The sequence below is a fragment of the Neopelma chrysocephalum genome, unplaced genomic scaffold (assembly GCF_003984885.1).
Source record: "Neopelma chrysocephalum unplaced genomic scaffold, ASM398488v2 Primary Assembly neopelma1_123, whole genome shotgun sequence".
Classification (NCBI taxonomy): Eukaryota; Metazoa; Chordata; class Aves; order Passeriformes; family Pipridae; genus Neopelma; species Neopelma chrysocephalum.
In genome coordinates, this window is record NW_020897785.1 from 1,344,971 (window position 1) to 1,360,909 (window position 15,939).

Genomic DNA, 15,939 nt, shown 5'->3' on the forward strand with positions numbered 1-15,939 from the left:
AATTACCTTCACAAAATGATCTTTCCTGGTGCTGTTTTTGTTTGTAGTAGTTGCTTCAGTTTCAAAAAAAATAGCAGAGACATTCCAGTCAAGGTGGTGGCAGTGAACAAAATTGCTGTCTTTGACCTTCTGAAGCAAGTTTAGTAACTAATCTGGAGAATAATGAACCGCAATTAATGAAATCTGCTCTCGTATTCAAGTGTGTTTCTCAGACAGCACATAAAATAATTGAAAGAACTTCCTGCTCTCTAATTAGTTAGATTGAATTAATTTGGCATAATAGGATTCTTTATGTAACTGGCAGAACGGCTTCCGATGAAGCTGTTTATGTACCTAAAAGATTGGTTTCTGATGAAGCTGTTTATATACTTTAAAGTTAGAAAATGCCTATTGCCTATTTTCTCCCTTATCTGATGCCTTTAAATTAATTGCCAGTAGTCTGTAAATAAATTTTAAAAAAAGCCAAATATTTAAACCTTTTTCCATGGCTGGAATTGCTTTTCTATTTCCCAGCTTGTTCTTTAAAAAGCTCACAGAGTGTGAGATTCAGAGCCTTCTGACCCTCATTGCTGATGGGGAAAAGTGCAAAATACTTGTGTAAAATATGCAGGTGGATGGGGAATCAGAGTTTCACCTCTCTGTGCTTAATTATATGATGTAGGAACTGAAGTTCCTTTTTTTATTGACCTGCTGAGGCTTTCCTGGTGTGCACCAAGCAGAATTCCTGGTCTTTCCCTTATGACCCTGTTGATCTCCAGGAACTGCCTGTGTAATTACATTTTAGGGCATCACTGGGTGCCGACATTAAAAATGTACCTATTAAATTGAGCTTCTGGATTTTGACATTGCCGTGGCAGGAGCAAATTCCTGTGAGCAGTTTGGTGAGTGGATTTTGGTCACCTTCATACTCAAGAACCGTGTTGGATGCTCAAATGCCTTTTTGTTGGCACATGGCTTAAATGAGAGATCTTAAATCACAGCTACCTTTAAAAAAATAATAATAAACTCCTTAATATCCACGTGCTAATGTAATTCATTTTTGTTTCATGATGTAGAAATGTGGTGTAGACACACGGAGAGAGAGGGCAGCTGTCAGTTCTTTTCTCTTTCACCTTCTTATGCAGCCACAGTAATTAATCTTAAAAACTAATGAAATGCAGTTAATGAAAAGCTTTCTAAATAGACAAAACCCCTTTTCTGGCAGTCCATTAAAAAAATAACAGTTTCATGGATGGGCATGGTGCACAGTATAATTGCTAGAACTGACATTCCTTAATCAAATGTAAATAATGTGGCCTTAGAGAACCTCCTTTAACATCTTGAAGGCCTTTTTTTTTCTCAGAGTTTCAAATAGAAACTCGTTTGAATGCTATAATCAGCGTAGCTCACCAGATCCTCTGTGGCCAGCTGAGCTCATATGTGTCCCCTTCTTGTGACTCAGTTGTTGGTGTTTTGATTTCTTTATGAGCTCAGTTTTCGCTCTCATCCTCATACAAATAGTTTTTAATGAGAATGAGGATGGAAAAGTGGCTTTGAAAGCTTCCAACCACTCAAACTTCTTTAAGGACCAACTTAAAAATGGTGATGAATTACCCTTTTAATCTGCCAGGACCTAGAAATGAAGTAATTTAGCTGCACAGAAAATGGTATGGTTAATTTTGCATAAAATATACCAGAAATGGGGAATTCAGAAGTCACAGGCTGAAATGTTCCACATATGGAGAGTGGAATAAGAGAGGTTTGTTTGGGTTAATATTTAAATGTCTTTAGAGAATAAAATGAACAAACACCAAAAAAATCATCAAACTAACTTGTACTGGGTTCCAGATCTCCTTTTGGAAGGCAGAAGAATTTCTATTTGAGTGATAATTGACTTTGCCCTCAATTTTAAAATAATTTAGAGAGGAATATTGTTGGGGGAGGACCTTTTTAAAACGAATTCAACTTTTTCTGGCTGTGCCCTGTGGGATTTGGAATTCGTCCTGCATTTCTGTGGATGTCTTGTGCAAGTATTTTACCCAGAGTGCTCAAAACTGATTTAAATCTGTTTTATGAACTGTTATGTCCCACTGCAGAAGTTTCCAATAGATGCTGTTAAAAAATTATGTGATCATAAGTCAGTGTGGGGGGCCTTGAGCTCAGTCTCTCCCGTCTGTGGATGGGAAAGCACAGGAAAAAAGCAGTGGAAGTTTTGGATAATCCCCTTTTAGGATTGCATCAGCTAAAACCTTGGCTAAACCATTTCTGGAGCTTGGAGGATAATTCTTGCATGCTCTGGCCTGATCTGTTCTGTCACTGCCACTGAACTTTGTCCACAGTGGGTGCTAACACTGAAGGATTTTCATCCAGTGACATGAAATCAAAGGCTTTGTACTGAAGTCATCAGTCACCATTGCCAGAGGTGTTTTACAAAATGTTTAATGGCACAGAAATACCAAATGTGTTTTTCTGAGCTCTTAGAAGAGGTGTCCATTATAGATATGTAAAAATGGTATGAAAAAGAGTTCATTCAGGGTTAATTTTGGTGCCTCTGGAAGTGGGGTGAGATGCACAATTGCTTTTCCTGTTCAAGCTCAGCAAGAGAGACCAGGTTGGTCTCTCTCTTTTGGTCACCTCAGAGTATGTGTAAAGTGATCTCTCATCTGACCAGAAAATGTGGACTCTTAGAAATCAAAGATTTATGAATCATCATGGAATGGTTTGGGTTGGAAGGGACCTTAAAGATCATCTCATCCCACCCCCTGCCATGGGCAGGGACACCTTCCACTATCTCAAGTTGCTCCAAGCCCCATCCAGCCTGGCCGTGGACACTTCCAGGGATCCAGGGGCAGACACAGCTGCTCTGGGCAACCTGTGCCAGGGCCTCAACACCCTCACAGGGAAGAATTCCTTCCCAACATCCCATCTGTCCCTGCCCTCTGGCAGTGGGAAGCCATTCCCTGTGTCCTATCCCTCCAGCCCTTGTCCCCAGTCCCTCTCCAGCTCTCCTGGAGCCCCTTTAGGCACTGGAAGGGGCTCTGAGGTCTCCCTGGATCCTTCTCTTCTCCAGGTGAGCACCCCCAGCTCTCCCAGCCTGGCTCCCGAGCAGAGGGGCTCCAGCCCTTGGAGCATCTCCGTGGCCTCCTCTGGACTCTCCCCAGCAGTTCCACGTCCTTGTGCTGTTGTTCCCCAGGGCTGGAGGCAGCTCTGCAGGTGGGGTCTCAGCTGAGGGGGCAGAGGGGCAGAATCCCCCCCCTCCCCTGCTGCCCACACTGTGGGATGAGCCCAGGACATGGAGGGTTTTGGGGCTGCCAGTTGAGCTCCTTTATATCCTCATAAACTCACTGCAGCTCTGAGGAAAACGCCAATTTTTGTTCTACAAAGATTCAAAGATGCTTTAAAGTGAATTGCTTTCATGGTCCCTCTTAGTCCCTGTTTTGTCAGCTTGGTTGAGGAAATTGTGCCAAAAATTATCACTGTAAAAGGGTCATGTTTTGCCAATGGATAAATATATATGTCTGGTTTAGCAGTCACTATCTACAAACATTTAATGATAGAATTTGGCTCTCGATTCAGAAATATTCTTCATCTAGTAATGCCTTCACAGAAAGTCAAACACTTTGTTTTCAGCCTTTCCACCAAGAAACTTGACTCCATTTCATCCCCCAGATCTGGTTTGGTGCCCTTGCTGCCCCACTGAGGGTGTTTCTGCCCGTCTGCTTCTTGTCAACACCGAAGTTGGGCAGGTGCCACTTCTCATAATTGCTTTTTTCTCCGTGTTTTTCTAAACATTGCTTGGCAAAGTTACTGTAGTTTGGAGATTTGTCATCCTTTCAGGAGGAGAACTTGATGGGGAGTGATCAAAGAGTAATGGTTTTCTCTCTTTTGCTATTTGATACCAACTGGAGTTTTAGATTTTTGTGGATTTGCAGGCTGGTAAGACTGAGGAGGTTTGAGAGATAAAAAACCCCAAACACTTTTTCTCCGTTTATTTGTTTTAAAGGGAGAAATGGAAATCAAAGGAACTGAGAAGTAACTTTAAATACTTTTTCTTATTCCAGTTCTGAGTGCTTATCTCTGGATAATAATGCTGGACCTTGGAGCAGATCCTGGAGATGGCACATTTACTGGGAGAAAATGGGAGAAAAAGAGCAAGTTCTGGTGCCAGTGGGAGAGCCTGGAGCTGGCTGGAGCTCCTGGTACCTTGTGTCAGGTCACACACAGTGATGTGGCAACAACACAGACAGTGCTTTTCCTTTGCCCACCCTTTGTGAGCTGCCAAAATTCTGTTTTTAGCACTGGGCCATGGAGATATTTAACCAGGATAATTTGAATTCAAGAGCCTTGGCTCTTCACTGGGGTTCAGCCAAAGGTTTAAAGTGCTGTGTCAGTGCCTGCCCAGGGATTAGCCCTAAAGCCTTGTGACTATGGATATTTTTGACATTAAAGGTGATATTTAATAATACTCCCAAAATGGACCAACCCATGGCTCAAAGGTGGTGGAAGAGGAGAGAATAAGTGCTCTGCCAAATACTCTGCTCCCTTTAACGCCCTGATAATCCTGTCTTAAACCAAAATCTGCAGGATTTTCTCATAGGGAAGTTAATCCCTCTCCTCTCTGGTCTTCATTAAAGTGAAGGACTTGGCTTTTACAATAATCAAGTTATCCTTGTGTGTCTGAGTTACTACTTAGGATGAGTCTGAGTACCTGCACCTTTCATTGCTCTAAACTATCTCTGGGCTTGGTCACAAGTCAGCCCTACAGTTGTTTCCAGGTTAATTCTTTTGTGTTAGAAGATTAACATTTCATTCCAAAGGAGGGTGAAATTCTGCAGTACGAGGTGTGTGAAAACCCCTGGATCATGTGAAAACCCCAAAGCTGTGTTTATTTTATGGTTCAAGTCCCCCAGGTCCTGTCCCAGTGAGGACCTCAAAATGCTCATACCTTGTGCACCCAAAATTGAGCCAGTTTCCTCTTAATCCAATTTCAGTGGTGAACTTTCATTTAGGAGGTTTAATGACAGGCAAACCCCTTCCCTCCTTTCTTTTATTGAAATGAAGCTTTTATGCCTTAAGAAAAAATGGTTTGAATCCCCTATGAGCCTGTTGGAGTTTTGTCCACCTTTCGTCTTTATATTTTTTGCCACGTTTTATTTTAATGCCTGGCAATCAATCTATAAATAGTAATTGTTCTTTTCTGCCGTGTTTATTTCTCTTGGGGATAAGATTAGTCAGATTCCTGCTTTACTGTACTTAAAGGGATGCAAGACAAGATTCCTTACTCTTCAGCTGGAAGGTTTTGGTTCTTTAAATAGATTGTTGAATTCTGGAAATCACTTGTCTGGGAGATGGCACTGCCTGTGTATTTGTAGAGGAGGAGTTCTTGAGTCACTTGGAGAAAAGAGAATAAAAGCAACTGCTCCCAGATTGTCTAATATGCCTCCCTTAAAGAGCTCTGAGACTGAACGTGCGCTTGCAGGATGTTATTTAACAGTGCTAGAGAGATGTTTCTGCCTCTTTCTTCTTTCTCCTTTTCTTCATGCTTCCCTTTCCCAAGGTTCTCCATTGCACTGGTGTCCCTTTCCCTCCTGTGTCATGACAGCCCAAGTTGACAGCCTCAGATTTATAGCCAAGTGTCACACTGTGCTGTTCTAGTCTTAGGAGGGTGATTATTTCAGATCTTTAACATAAAAACCTGAATATGGAGCAAGTGAGGGACATTCCTTGTCGATGCCTTCATATCAAAGCCTGTGCTGTGAAAGACAAGATGCTGTTCCAGTGTTTGATGGACTAAAGCTGAGGATTTCACTGCCAGACCAGGGTCACCTCAGCTCTCTCTGTCATCTGGTTGCTCAGGGATCTGACTTTGAGCAACTGCCTGAAAGAAAACTTTGTGAATTTTGTCCTTGTAAGTGTTTGTGTGTTACAGTTCAGGGATGCTTTGGTTAAGGATTTTACCTCTTCAGAGTCACCAGAATGCAATAAAATAGCTGTAGAATCATGGAATGGTTTGGGTTGGAAGAGACCTTAAAGATCATCTCATTCCACCCCCTGCCATGCACAGGGACACCTTCCACTAGCCCAGGTTGCTCCAAGCCCCATCCAACCTGGCCTTGGACACTTCCAGGGATGGGGCAGCCACAGCTGCTCTGGGCAACCTGTGCCAGGGCCTCACCAACCCTCAGAGGGAACAATTTCATCCCAATATCTCATCTAAATCTCTTTTAGCTTAAAACTGTTCCCTGTACCCATGTAAAAATTCCCTCTCCCTCTTTTTTTAGGAACTCCCTTTTCAATACTGAAAGTCTGGTTTAGTTCTCCATCATCTCATGACTAAGGTTTACTTATGTTTCCAAAATTTCAAATACAAGCTTTAATCTTCATCAGTTTGACAATATTTAATCCTTTAATTGAACGATTCTCTTTGTTTTCCTTCCCACAGGCTGTCCCACGAATTATGGTTCAGTCAGCCAGTGTGGATGCCAGTGCTGCCAGGATAAGACAGGTGAGCACATCCCAGGATGTGATGAGGGAATTTTTTACATTCACCTTCCAGAGGTGGCAAAAGCAACTCCTGCATCAGCTGCTTAAAACCTGCTGTTGCCTCATGGTGAGACAGTGAAATGCAGGGAGTGTTGCTGAACTTTTTTAGGTCCTGTTAAAATCTCCCCTTCTATTGTTGGTTACATTTTTATATTTGAAAGAATAAGCAGTTAATTAGCTAAAATTTAGCTGCTTTGCTGCTTTAAAGGCTAAATTTCTAGGCTCTGACACTGTCCATAAACAGAACGTGTCTGTTATTCCAAGTGTGGAGTTAATTCTCCATTTTACCATGATAAAATGTGGAAAAAACACTCTTGCTAAGGTGGAGAGAAAACAGAGCCTGTGATCTCCCACTTTTCAAGCAGAACTTCAGCCTCGTGAAGTTCTCTCTCAGCTTCCTCCCACTGGGCTTTTATTGTCTTAGAAAATTGTGTGTTACCTGAAGGGAAAACCCAAAGGGAAAGCAGGGCTCCCAAATCCATGTGGACACCACCCTGGCCATAGAAGAGCTAAAAATGTCTTTAATCTGCAGGACTATTTTTAAAAAACCCCTTTCTGTATTACATTTCACTTAGCAATAGCCAGCCTTTGGTTCTGAAATTCCTGTAATCCAATCAAATCCCTCTTTCCCTCAAATGCTGCTTACACTTCCAGTGGAAAAGACACTGGAGAATAAGAGGAAAATCCTGTAGTTTGGGACACTTAACCACTATAAAAATCACAATATTCTGAATAATAAACAATAATGTCCACCTGAGACAGGGTATGTCCAAATCTGCCATCCTCCAACCTCTCTTTTCCCCCCCCTCCAGTCTCCTCCCTCCCAAAGAGATTTAGAGACATCCTAATCTTTTAGAGTACATGTGCTGGCAAAAGATATTGATCTATCAGATTTAGTAAACTTTACAGCCAAGAAATACATCACTGAAATGGGCTGTTAATCTCATGAGGGGCAGTTAATTTCATACTCTGGAAGTGCGTGGTGCAGGCAGCGTTGAGGTGGGAATGGCATTTGGAAACAGGGACATAAATGACAGTTTAGGTGGAGAGACGTGATTTATCAATCCGGAGAATTAAGCCAAATAACTGTGAGAGACTTATAGATCATGGCTGGTTCCCATTCCATATAAATCCTGCTGTTCAAACAGCAAATGACCATTCCTGTAATATAAATAATTTCTCAGTAAATATTGGGGGACGTATTTCTTGGGGTTGACACTTTTCTTATTAATGGAAGGAACGAGCTGACAATCCTCCCAGGTTTGCAGAGCTGACTTGGGATCAGCTTCCATCTTCTGCAGGTTGTAGCTGCACGGGGATTTAGACAAGCTGAAGGCCTTGAGACTTCCCATAGGTCTTGTACGTGTGCTTTCAGCCCAGATATTTTGGATAACAGAGCCCCACGTTCCCTGTGCTCTTTGTTTCAGATGAACCAAGAGGAAGTAGGGAAACAGCCATTCCAAACCGCGGTGCAGGTGCCCGAGGTGGACAAGAGCCCGGAAAAGACACCCAAAGTGCCTTTGCAGCAGCCCACGGGAGATTCCCCAGCACAGGACTCCCAGGAGGGGCCTCCAAGCCCTCTGAGTGAAGCCTCCAGCGGGTACTTCTCCCACAGTGTCTCCACAGCCACCCTCTCGGAGGCCCTCGCAGCGGGAAGCGACGCTGGGGCTCAGCCAGGGGGTCAAATCCCTGCAGGGAGTGACTTCCCGGCTCCCACGGTGGCTCAGGTGTCCTCTGACATTCCAGGACACTCGGACAGCGCTTCCGAGAGCTGTTTTGGTGCAAAGAGGGAGAGCCCACCCGCCTTCAGCCTTCAAAGTGCTCACCCAAGACCCAGAGAAGGCCCTGAGGTGAATGGAAACAGTTTGAAATCAAAATCTTGCACATCTCCTGGGACTCCGAGCGAGCAGGGACACGATGCCTCTGGAGCCACTGATGCAAAACCCTTTCTCTCTACCTCCACTCCAAAGAAGGAGTCGTTGTCCAAACAATCAGTGGAGTCAGCAGGACAAGCTAGGAAAAAAGAAGTGGCTTCTGGGGCTTCAGAAGGTTGGGGGTTTCCCAAGCCACAGGTTCATCCTGACCAGTTGTCCCAGCCTGGCACTGCAGCCTCCCCCTTCAAAATCCAGAAAGTCAAGACATCGGAGCTGAAGTCCTTCACAAGCATGTTGGGATCAGATCCCACGTGTTCCCTAAGCACAGAAGAGCAGCGAGAAGGAGGAAAGAGCGCGTCCACTTCCCGTGGACTGAACCACAACGGATCAGAGACGGAAGAGGAAAAGCTGGAGGTGATTTCCGACTCCGAAGACGCCAATGAAATTCCCGAGTGGCTGAAAGAGGGAGAATATGTCACAGTTGGCACCAATAAGACAGGCATTGTTAGATATGTTGGGCCCACAGACTTCCAGGAGGGAACGTGGATTGGTGTCGAACTGGATTTGCCTTCAGGTAAAATCTTTTCTGGAGCAGGTGGGAAGCAGCCGGTGTGTCCATGCTGGCAGTGCTCATCCCAAGGCTGCTTTTTTGGGGTGGGGATTTCATTACCCATTGCTGGGGGGATTTTGAGAAGGGAAATATAAAAGGTTTTCCCAGCTGTAACCTTCTTCCAAACCAGCTCTCACTTCCAAACTCTTCATCGTCCCTTCCAACCCAAACCGTTCTATGATTCACAACCCTCACTGTCCCTTTTCAGTAATTTATTTGGTTTCTTGCAGTGGAAGTAGGAACCAAGATTGCTTTTCCATGCAGTTTGGGAAGTAATAGCTCTGCAGGAGACAGGCCTTGTGTCCATAGAATTCCCTTCTGGGCTTCTGCTCTGAGGATGAAGGCGTCCAAACACAGCAGGAGTTGTGGGATTTAACTGAGCAAAGGGACTTTTAGGCTAAATGAGTTGCAAAGTCTCTTAATAGGTATTAAGAGATAATAGATCTCTTAATAATCTATTTTAAAATAAGCTGTAAAATTGCAAAAGACTATTTCTCTGCGTGTGTGTATATATATTTTTATATATTTAAATATATATATACACACCCCTATATGTGGGAAAACCAGTGGGAAATAATCATACACTGCCCACCAGGTATTTTTAAAAGAAATTTAAAGTTTTTTTCACTTTCTCATTTATTATCCCAGTCTGACTCTTACCTGTGCAACTGTGGAATTCCCAGAATTTAGGCTGTAATACATGATGTTTGGAAACCAGGATGCAGTTCCTGGGGAGGCTTTTCCTGCTCCTATGTGCTGTTGTGGAAAAACAGTGTCTCCAGCACAAGAGGAAAGGAAGATGGTGGCTGGGATTTGGTTTCTGCTGGAGCCCCAGGCTTTCCAACCCCCTTCCTCTGCAGGTTCCTGTCTGCTTTCCTGGGATTTTTTTTCTCCAGGAGCAGGCAGGATTTGGGGAAGACAATGGAAAATCCAAGAGACAGGCAGCAGCTGCCTTTGATAGTGAGAGAGTTTGGGTTACCCTGGGCACGTAAAGCTCTTTATTTCAATCCTTTTGGACAGGCTGCAGCATTCCCAGTCTGCAGCATTCCCAGTGTGCAGTGCAGCTCTGTTTGGTGAATCAGCACATCCCAGGGTGCCCAAGGCTGCACATTTCCCTGGGATGGGAGCTGTTCACCCAGATAAACACTGTGTCCAGGATCCAGAGCTCCCATGAAAGGAGCAGTTATCTTCCCTGTGCACGGTGTGCTCATCAAAGCTAAACTGGGCCGTGTGTTTCCAGCTGCTTTCAAACTCCCTCTGGAGTTTGCCATCCTGGAAAGCAAACTGGAGCTCTGATCCCTTTGAAAGCTCCAGTCCTGTTTCTCAGTCCTGAATTTGTACCTTATTTAAAAAAAAAAAAATATATATGTATTTACAGATTTACTTCAATTTTGGAAGGTCACCTTCCCTCCCTGTCAGGCTGCTCCAGCCCACGGTGCTAATTCCATTTGCACATCCCAAGAAACATCAGCTTCCATGGAAGAGTCGTGAGATTTTTGGCCTGCTGAGAACTCAACTGCTGATGTTACTGGATTTTTTTTTCCCCCTTCTGTTTCCACAAGGATTAAGACCCTGATTTGTTGGAGCTTAAATGGCTTCTGGCACATCTGGAGCTTCACTTGGGGAATATGATCACAAAACTGGTGTCTTTGTCACACTGCAAACAGGGATAGAAGTCCAAGTCCTGGCCACATGAGGGTACATCCAATGTGGTGATGGTGGTAGAAAGAAGGAAACACCCCTAAAATAAATGGGGTGACTTTATGTCATTTAAAGAGCTGTTGAATTTTTTCCCATTCTCTTTACAGATGAGAGTGGTCTCTGTCCTGGGGGAATTTGAGATTTTTGATTTCTTACTGTTCTGTGGAGGGTTTATGACATGGAAACAGTGACTCTCCTCAACTACAAACATCAACTCAGAAAGCCAAATGCTCTTTTAAATGTCTTTTTCCCTTCCTTCCTGCTACTTTGCAAATGGAACAGATTATTTACCACTTTTGGGGAAATCAAAGAATTCCTCTGAATAGCAAGTGGAGAGGGAAGGACAAGATGGAGTGTCCTGTTCCAAGTCACTGTCTCCGTGCAGTGGCTTTGCTGTTGTTCAGCAGGGAAGTTTTACCTCCGGGGTGTATTTTTAGGGAACAGTCATTTCTCCTCTCAGAATGTTCCCCTTGCCTCCTCCTTGCATTTACACAGAATAAAACCCATTTTCTAGGAAAAAAATCCTTCCCTGTGATGGTCCTGGCACAGGTTGCCCAGAGAAAGCTGTGGCTGCCCCATCCCTGGAAGTGCCCAAGGCCAGGTTGGACGGGGCTTGGAGCAACCTGGGATAGTGGAAGGTGTCGGGGTTGGAATGAGATGATGTTTTAGGTCCCTTCCAAGCCAAACCATTCCATGATTCTCTGGTTCTCTTGCCACAGGGAAGAACGACGGCTCCATCGGAGGGAAGCAGTACTTCAGGTGCAACCCAGGGTACGGATTGCTGGTGAAACCGGGCAGAGTCAGGAGGGCCACGGGCCCGACGCGCCGGCGGAGCACCGGGCTCAGGCTGCAGGGAGGAGCCGCCGCCGAGAACAGGCGGAGCGGCAACTTCTCCGGCTCAGCCTCCAACCTGGCCTCCCTCACGGCCCTGGCCAAGGCAGAGGGAGGATCCACACTACGGCTGGAGAAGAGCCAGAAGAACGCGGAGAACAGAAAATCCTGGGCAAACTGAGGCAGCCCAACCCAGCGCGGCGAAGGCCGCGGGGCGCGGCCGGCGGAGCCAACGGCTCCGGGAAGAGAAAACCAACCCATGCGAACTCCCAGTTGGTGGCAAACACTAATGAAGGGTTTCTTCTCTCTGCTTTGGGTGATTGACACGATAATTCCTTGCCTTGTCATGGTGCTGGATCTCCATCCTTCGTTTCCCGTTACAAATCGTGGCGCTCCGGGGGGTGACCGATGGTGACGGCGCGTGGCGGTGGGTGGGTGTGACCTCCCTCTCTTCCAGCTTCCAGAGGTAAATTGTTCAGATCGTGGCGTGGCTTCCCAGCAGCTACAAAATACCCCCCTCGGTGTACAGGGTGATTCTAAAAAGCCTCCCCAAAACAACAGTTCTTTTCCAGTTCCATAAGAGCTGCGTCTCTATGGCGGAATCCACAGTGAAAGGGCGAAGTTGGGATGATTCCAGACAGGCAGGGAAGTGAACAGAGAAATTTATTGGGAAATAAAGAACCCCCAACCCCCTTTATTTAAAAAAGCAACAACCCATGGGTTCTGTGAGTGGAACCAGTGCCTATGTGAGTTACTGTCCCATTGTCCCACTCTCCTGTGGAAATCAGCACACAGTCTTTCCACCTGGTTTGGTGGGAATGGGAGAAGGCCCATGACGTGCTCTTTAATATTTTTGATCCATTTAATGTGCACTCTCACCGTGCCAGGATCCCCTCTCACTTTCCACAGAGTGGCAGGACCTTCCCCTTGGTTCTTCCCAGTGGGCCAAGAGGATTTTTGCAGAGATATCAGCACTCAAGTGCTTCCATGTTCCCACCCAACCTTTGGAGACCCTTGGAATTTTACCAGTTAAGCAAAGCAGGGGATCTCTGTCCTCACAAGGGGGTTAATCCAGTCTATTTATTTTTATTTATTCTTTTAAAACACGAAATGCTTGCGCTTTACAATCATCCACAGAGGAGCCTCTCCCAGCACCATCCCGAGCGCCGATCCAAAGAGGAGGTGCCTCCATCGCCAGCTCATCCCCAAAACCCAGCTCCCTCTTTAAAGTGGGAGTTTTTATAAAACTTGATTTTATTTGTGGTAACTGTGGCTGGTTTTTAACTGCCTGTGGCACAGGTGACATCTGTCCATAGGTGTGTCCATACGTGTGCACAGATCGACCTGCACACGCTCATTTTCTAACAAATCGTGGAAAAGCCACAGATTTTACTATTCTGAGCTGTCTGTGTCTTGTTTAGTCATCCTGGGGGGACTGGAGAGCTTGAACAATAGATGTTTTAGCTGTGTGGGGACTATTTAGGATGTTAAATCGATGATTAAACTCTAATATCGATCCAGCCGCTGCCCGTGGGTATCCAAGTGCCTTAAACCATCTGGTTCTGAGGTCCAAGGGAAAGCTACATTGTCATCAGAGGAGATAGGGATGCTCAGAGAAGGAGCTAATTATGCTCATTTACTGTAATTAATATCATTTATGCAGGAGGAATAAAATTAAAATAGAAACTAATCTGTAGCTGAAATAAGCGGGCTGGGTTCTGATGCAGCCTGCATAGGACTTCCAGGGATTTGTGTATCCTTCCAGCTTGGTGTAACTACTTTTCAGTGTTTCCTAAATTTTCCTCAAGAAATCTTAATATAAAATGTACAGAGCAGCTTTTAAAGATATTTTTAGTGTACAGTTTTTCCCTCCTTTTCCTTTGCACGAGGCTCCTGTGCATCCAAGCCGCGACGGCAGGAATTTGGGATTAAAGAATTCAGATGCTAAAATCCCGGGTTTTAAAATTAAAACCGGTTTTATAGACACAACCCTGGGGTCTAATGGGTCTTGCTGGTGAAAGACCACCCTCTAATGAATTCAATGCCTCTTAAACACTGCCTGGTCAGTTCTCTGAACTCCACCCTGACCACATTTCTGATGCACTTTGTTCCGATGGGCTGCAGGAAGTAGCTGACGTGAAACAGCCCCTCCCCTGTAGTTGTGTGGGTTTAGTCTCAGCATTTCAGTTACTGGATTTAGGGGTGTCTTTAAAACTCCTCCATGTTTGCCTGGTGTCCCCTTTGGGGGAGGTATGAAGGGAAGAACCTGCCCAAGTCCTTTTGAAACCTCTTTTCTTGCGCCACTGTCTGTGAAACCCGGAATTCCGTGGGACCCACAGAAAGGTGTCCAGGTTGCAGGAGGGAAGGGCCTGAGCAAAGGCAGCTGGGTTAATATTTCACTGGGTTTGCTGCCCACTATAAATTCCTCTGGCCTGTTTGTGCCCCAACTCTGACCATGTGAGGACGTATTTTGGTGTTTGCACGTCTGGGGCGTGTGGTTAGAGGCTGCACCCAACTGATCCAGGCTGGATTGCCTTCCTCCTGCACTCTATCATGTTACAGAACCATGGAGAGGGGTATGAAGGATGGTTTAACAGACCATCCTTGCTGCCTCCTCTGGGATAACTTGTCCTGGAAGAAAAAGTCTTCAGTAGGGTTGAGATGTTTCCAGCCATCAGTGGGTGATGAGCACGAGCGGCTCTGCCACCAGAGCCCTCGATGCCTTTGTGGAGGGAGTGTCTCAGAGCTCTCTTGGGTTTCACCATCTTCTTGGATTTCTGAAACTAAACCTCTCCTCAAATTCCACCCTAAAATCGCCCCGATGCAGCACAAGAAAGCCAGAAAGCCAAACTCATCAAATTCAGCCATGAGGATGTTCCCAGAGGACTTCCCTGACATCCCTCCTGCTCCCCCACAGCTTTCCTGGGCACGTGAGGTTTCTCCTAAAGATATTTTCCAAGATTTTGGCATGGTGAGTGCACGTTCCTCTGCTCAAAGCCATCTGTTACTTCGTACCAGCTAAGCCAACTAACCAGAAACACAGTTAAAAACCATCATGAAGGTAATAATACATATTTTTTATTGTTAACATTAGAAAATATCTACTCTCAACCTAAAGGAGGAGGTGCTCCTAACTGGAACCGCCCAGCACTGAGGCTGCTGTGTGAATAGCTATGCATATTTTCCAAGATTTTCATGCACTTTATATAGGGAAGGAGAATATTTAATGCAGGAAAGTGTAATTTGTCATGAGTGTCTCATCTCTGGTGTGTCCTCGGTGGTTCAATCTTGGCTGTGTCCCTGAACTGTGGGGTCTCGGATTCTGGTGTGGAAAATTGTTGGTGGGTTGGAAAGGCACCATCCATCCCTGTGTCCACAGGGGGTCTCTCCTCCCCACGTGGGTCCCCTCCTCCCCATGGGATGTGGGGTGTCGTAGAGGAGGCCTCTCAGAGGGATTTTTTGGGGTTTTTTTTCCAAACCAAGGCTTGTTCCTGTGTTATGTTCAGCTCTTGAGGTGTTTTGATCTCCGTGTCCAAAATCCTGCCTGTTTTCTCCAAGGGCCTTGGCTCTCTGGTGGCTGATGATGTGGTTTAGTTGAGGAAAACTGATGGAAACAGATTCTGTGCGGAAACGCCTCCCGAGTCCTTAAGCAGAGTTTTGTCGGTGGTTGAGGTGGAAGCTCCTGGGAGGTGGGATATTCAACCCCCCTGTGCTCTCCTACAAACCAAGAACCCACCCCCTCGTTCCCACCCACAGTGGTGAATCCCTGCAGGAACAGAGCCTGGGTGTTGCACATCCCAGTTGGTGCCATCTCTGAGCTGCCGGAGCCGTGTCCGTGTCGGTGCCTGTGTTGTCCTTCCACTGGCACCGCCAGTTCTTTGCACAAGACGTTGTTTCCCAGTGCCTTATCCCTGGAGCACCAGCCAGAGGGGAGGGGCCGGGTGGTCTCCCAGCCTTGGGCTGCCTGGATTTTAGGGAAGGACGGTGGCGATTAAGGAACGGTGCAGGCTGGTCACACTACACGACACCCCGAGCTGGGGTCATGAATAAGTGTCTTGTTCCTCCATCTCCTCTCTTTTTCTGCCCTCTCCACCCTCCTCCTAACCCAGGGACCACTGGGGTTCCCTGAAGCCCCCACCCATGTCCCTTGTCCCCCCAGGGGAGCCGGTCCCAGCTCGTGTGTCCGTGTCCATGTTGGGGGTCTGTACATACCAAGGGGTCACTGCCACTGAGGGGGGGGGGCTCTGTGTACTTTAAATGAGCTGAAATCCAAAGAGACTTTGTAATGAGCTGTAAAGTTTTTAATTGTATCTGTACAAAACTAAATGACTGTAATATTGTATTATATACGTGCGATGCCGCCTGCAGGACCTGAATAAACGTCTTCTTTAGAGCTGGGAA

The 15,939-nt window shown here is 45.8% G+C and overlaps 1 protein-coding gene across 1 annotated transcript in view; it reads left to right on the forward strand.

Moving 5' to 3' along the window:
* The window catches only part of KIF13B (kinesin family member 13B), a 128,412-nt gene extending 112,473 nt beyond the window's left edge, over positions 1-15,939 (forward strand). The window contains 3 exon segments of the mRNA XM_027697776.1: positions 6,422-6,484; positions 7,950-8,970; positions 11,427-15,939. Coding sequence (XP_027553577.1) covers positions 6,422-6,484; positions 7,950-8,970; positions 11,427-11,719 — 1,377 coding nt within the window. The 3' untranslated portion in view covers positions 11,720-15,939.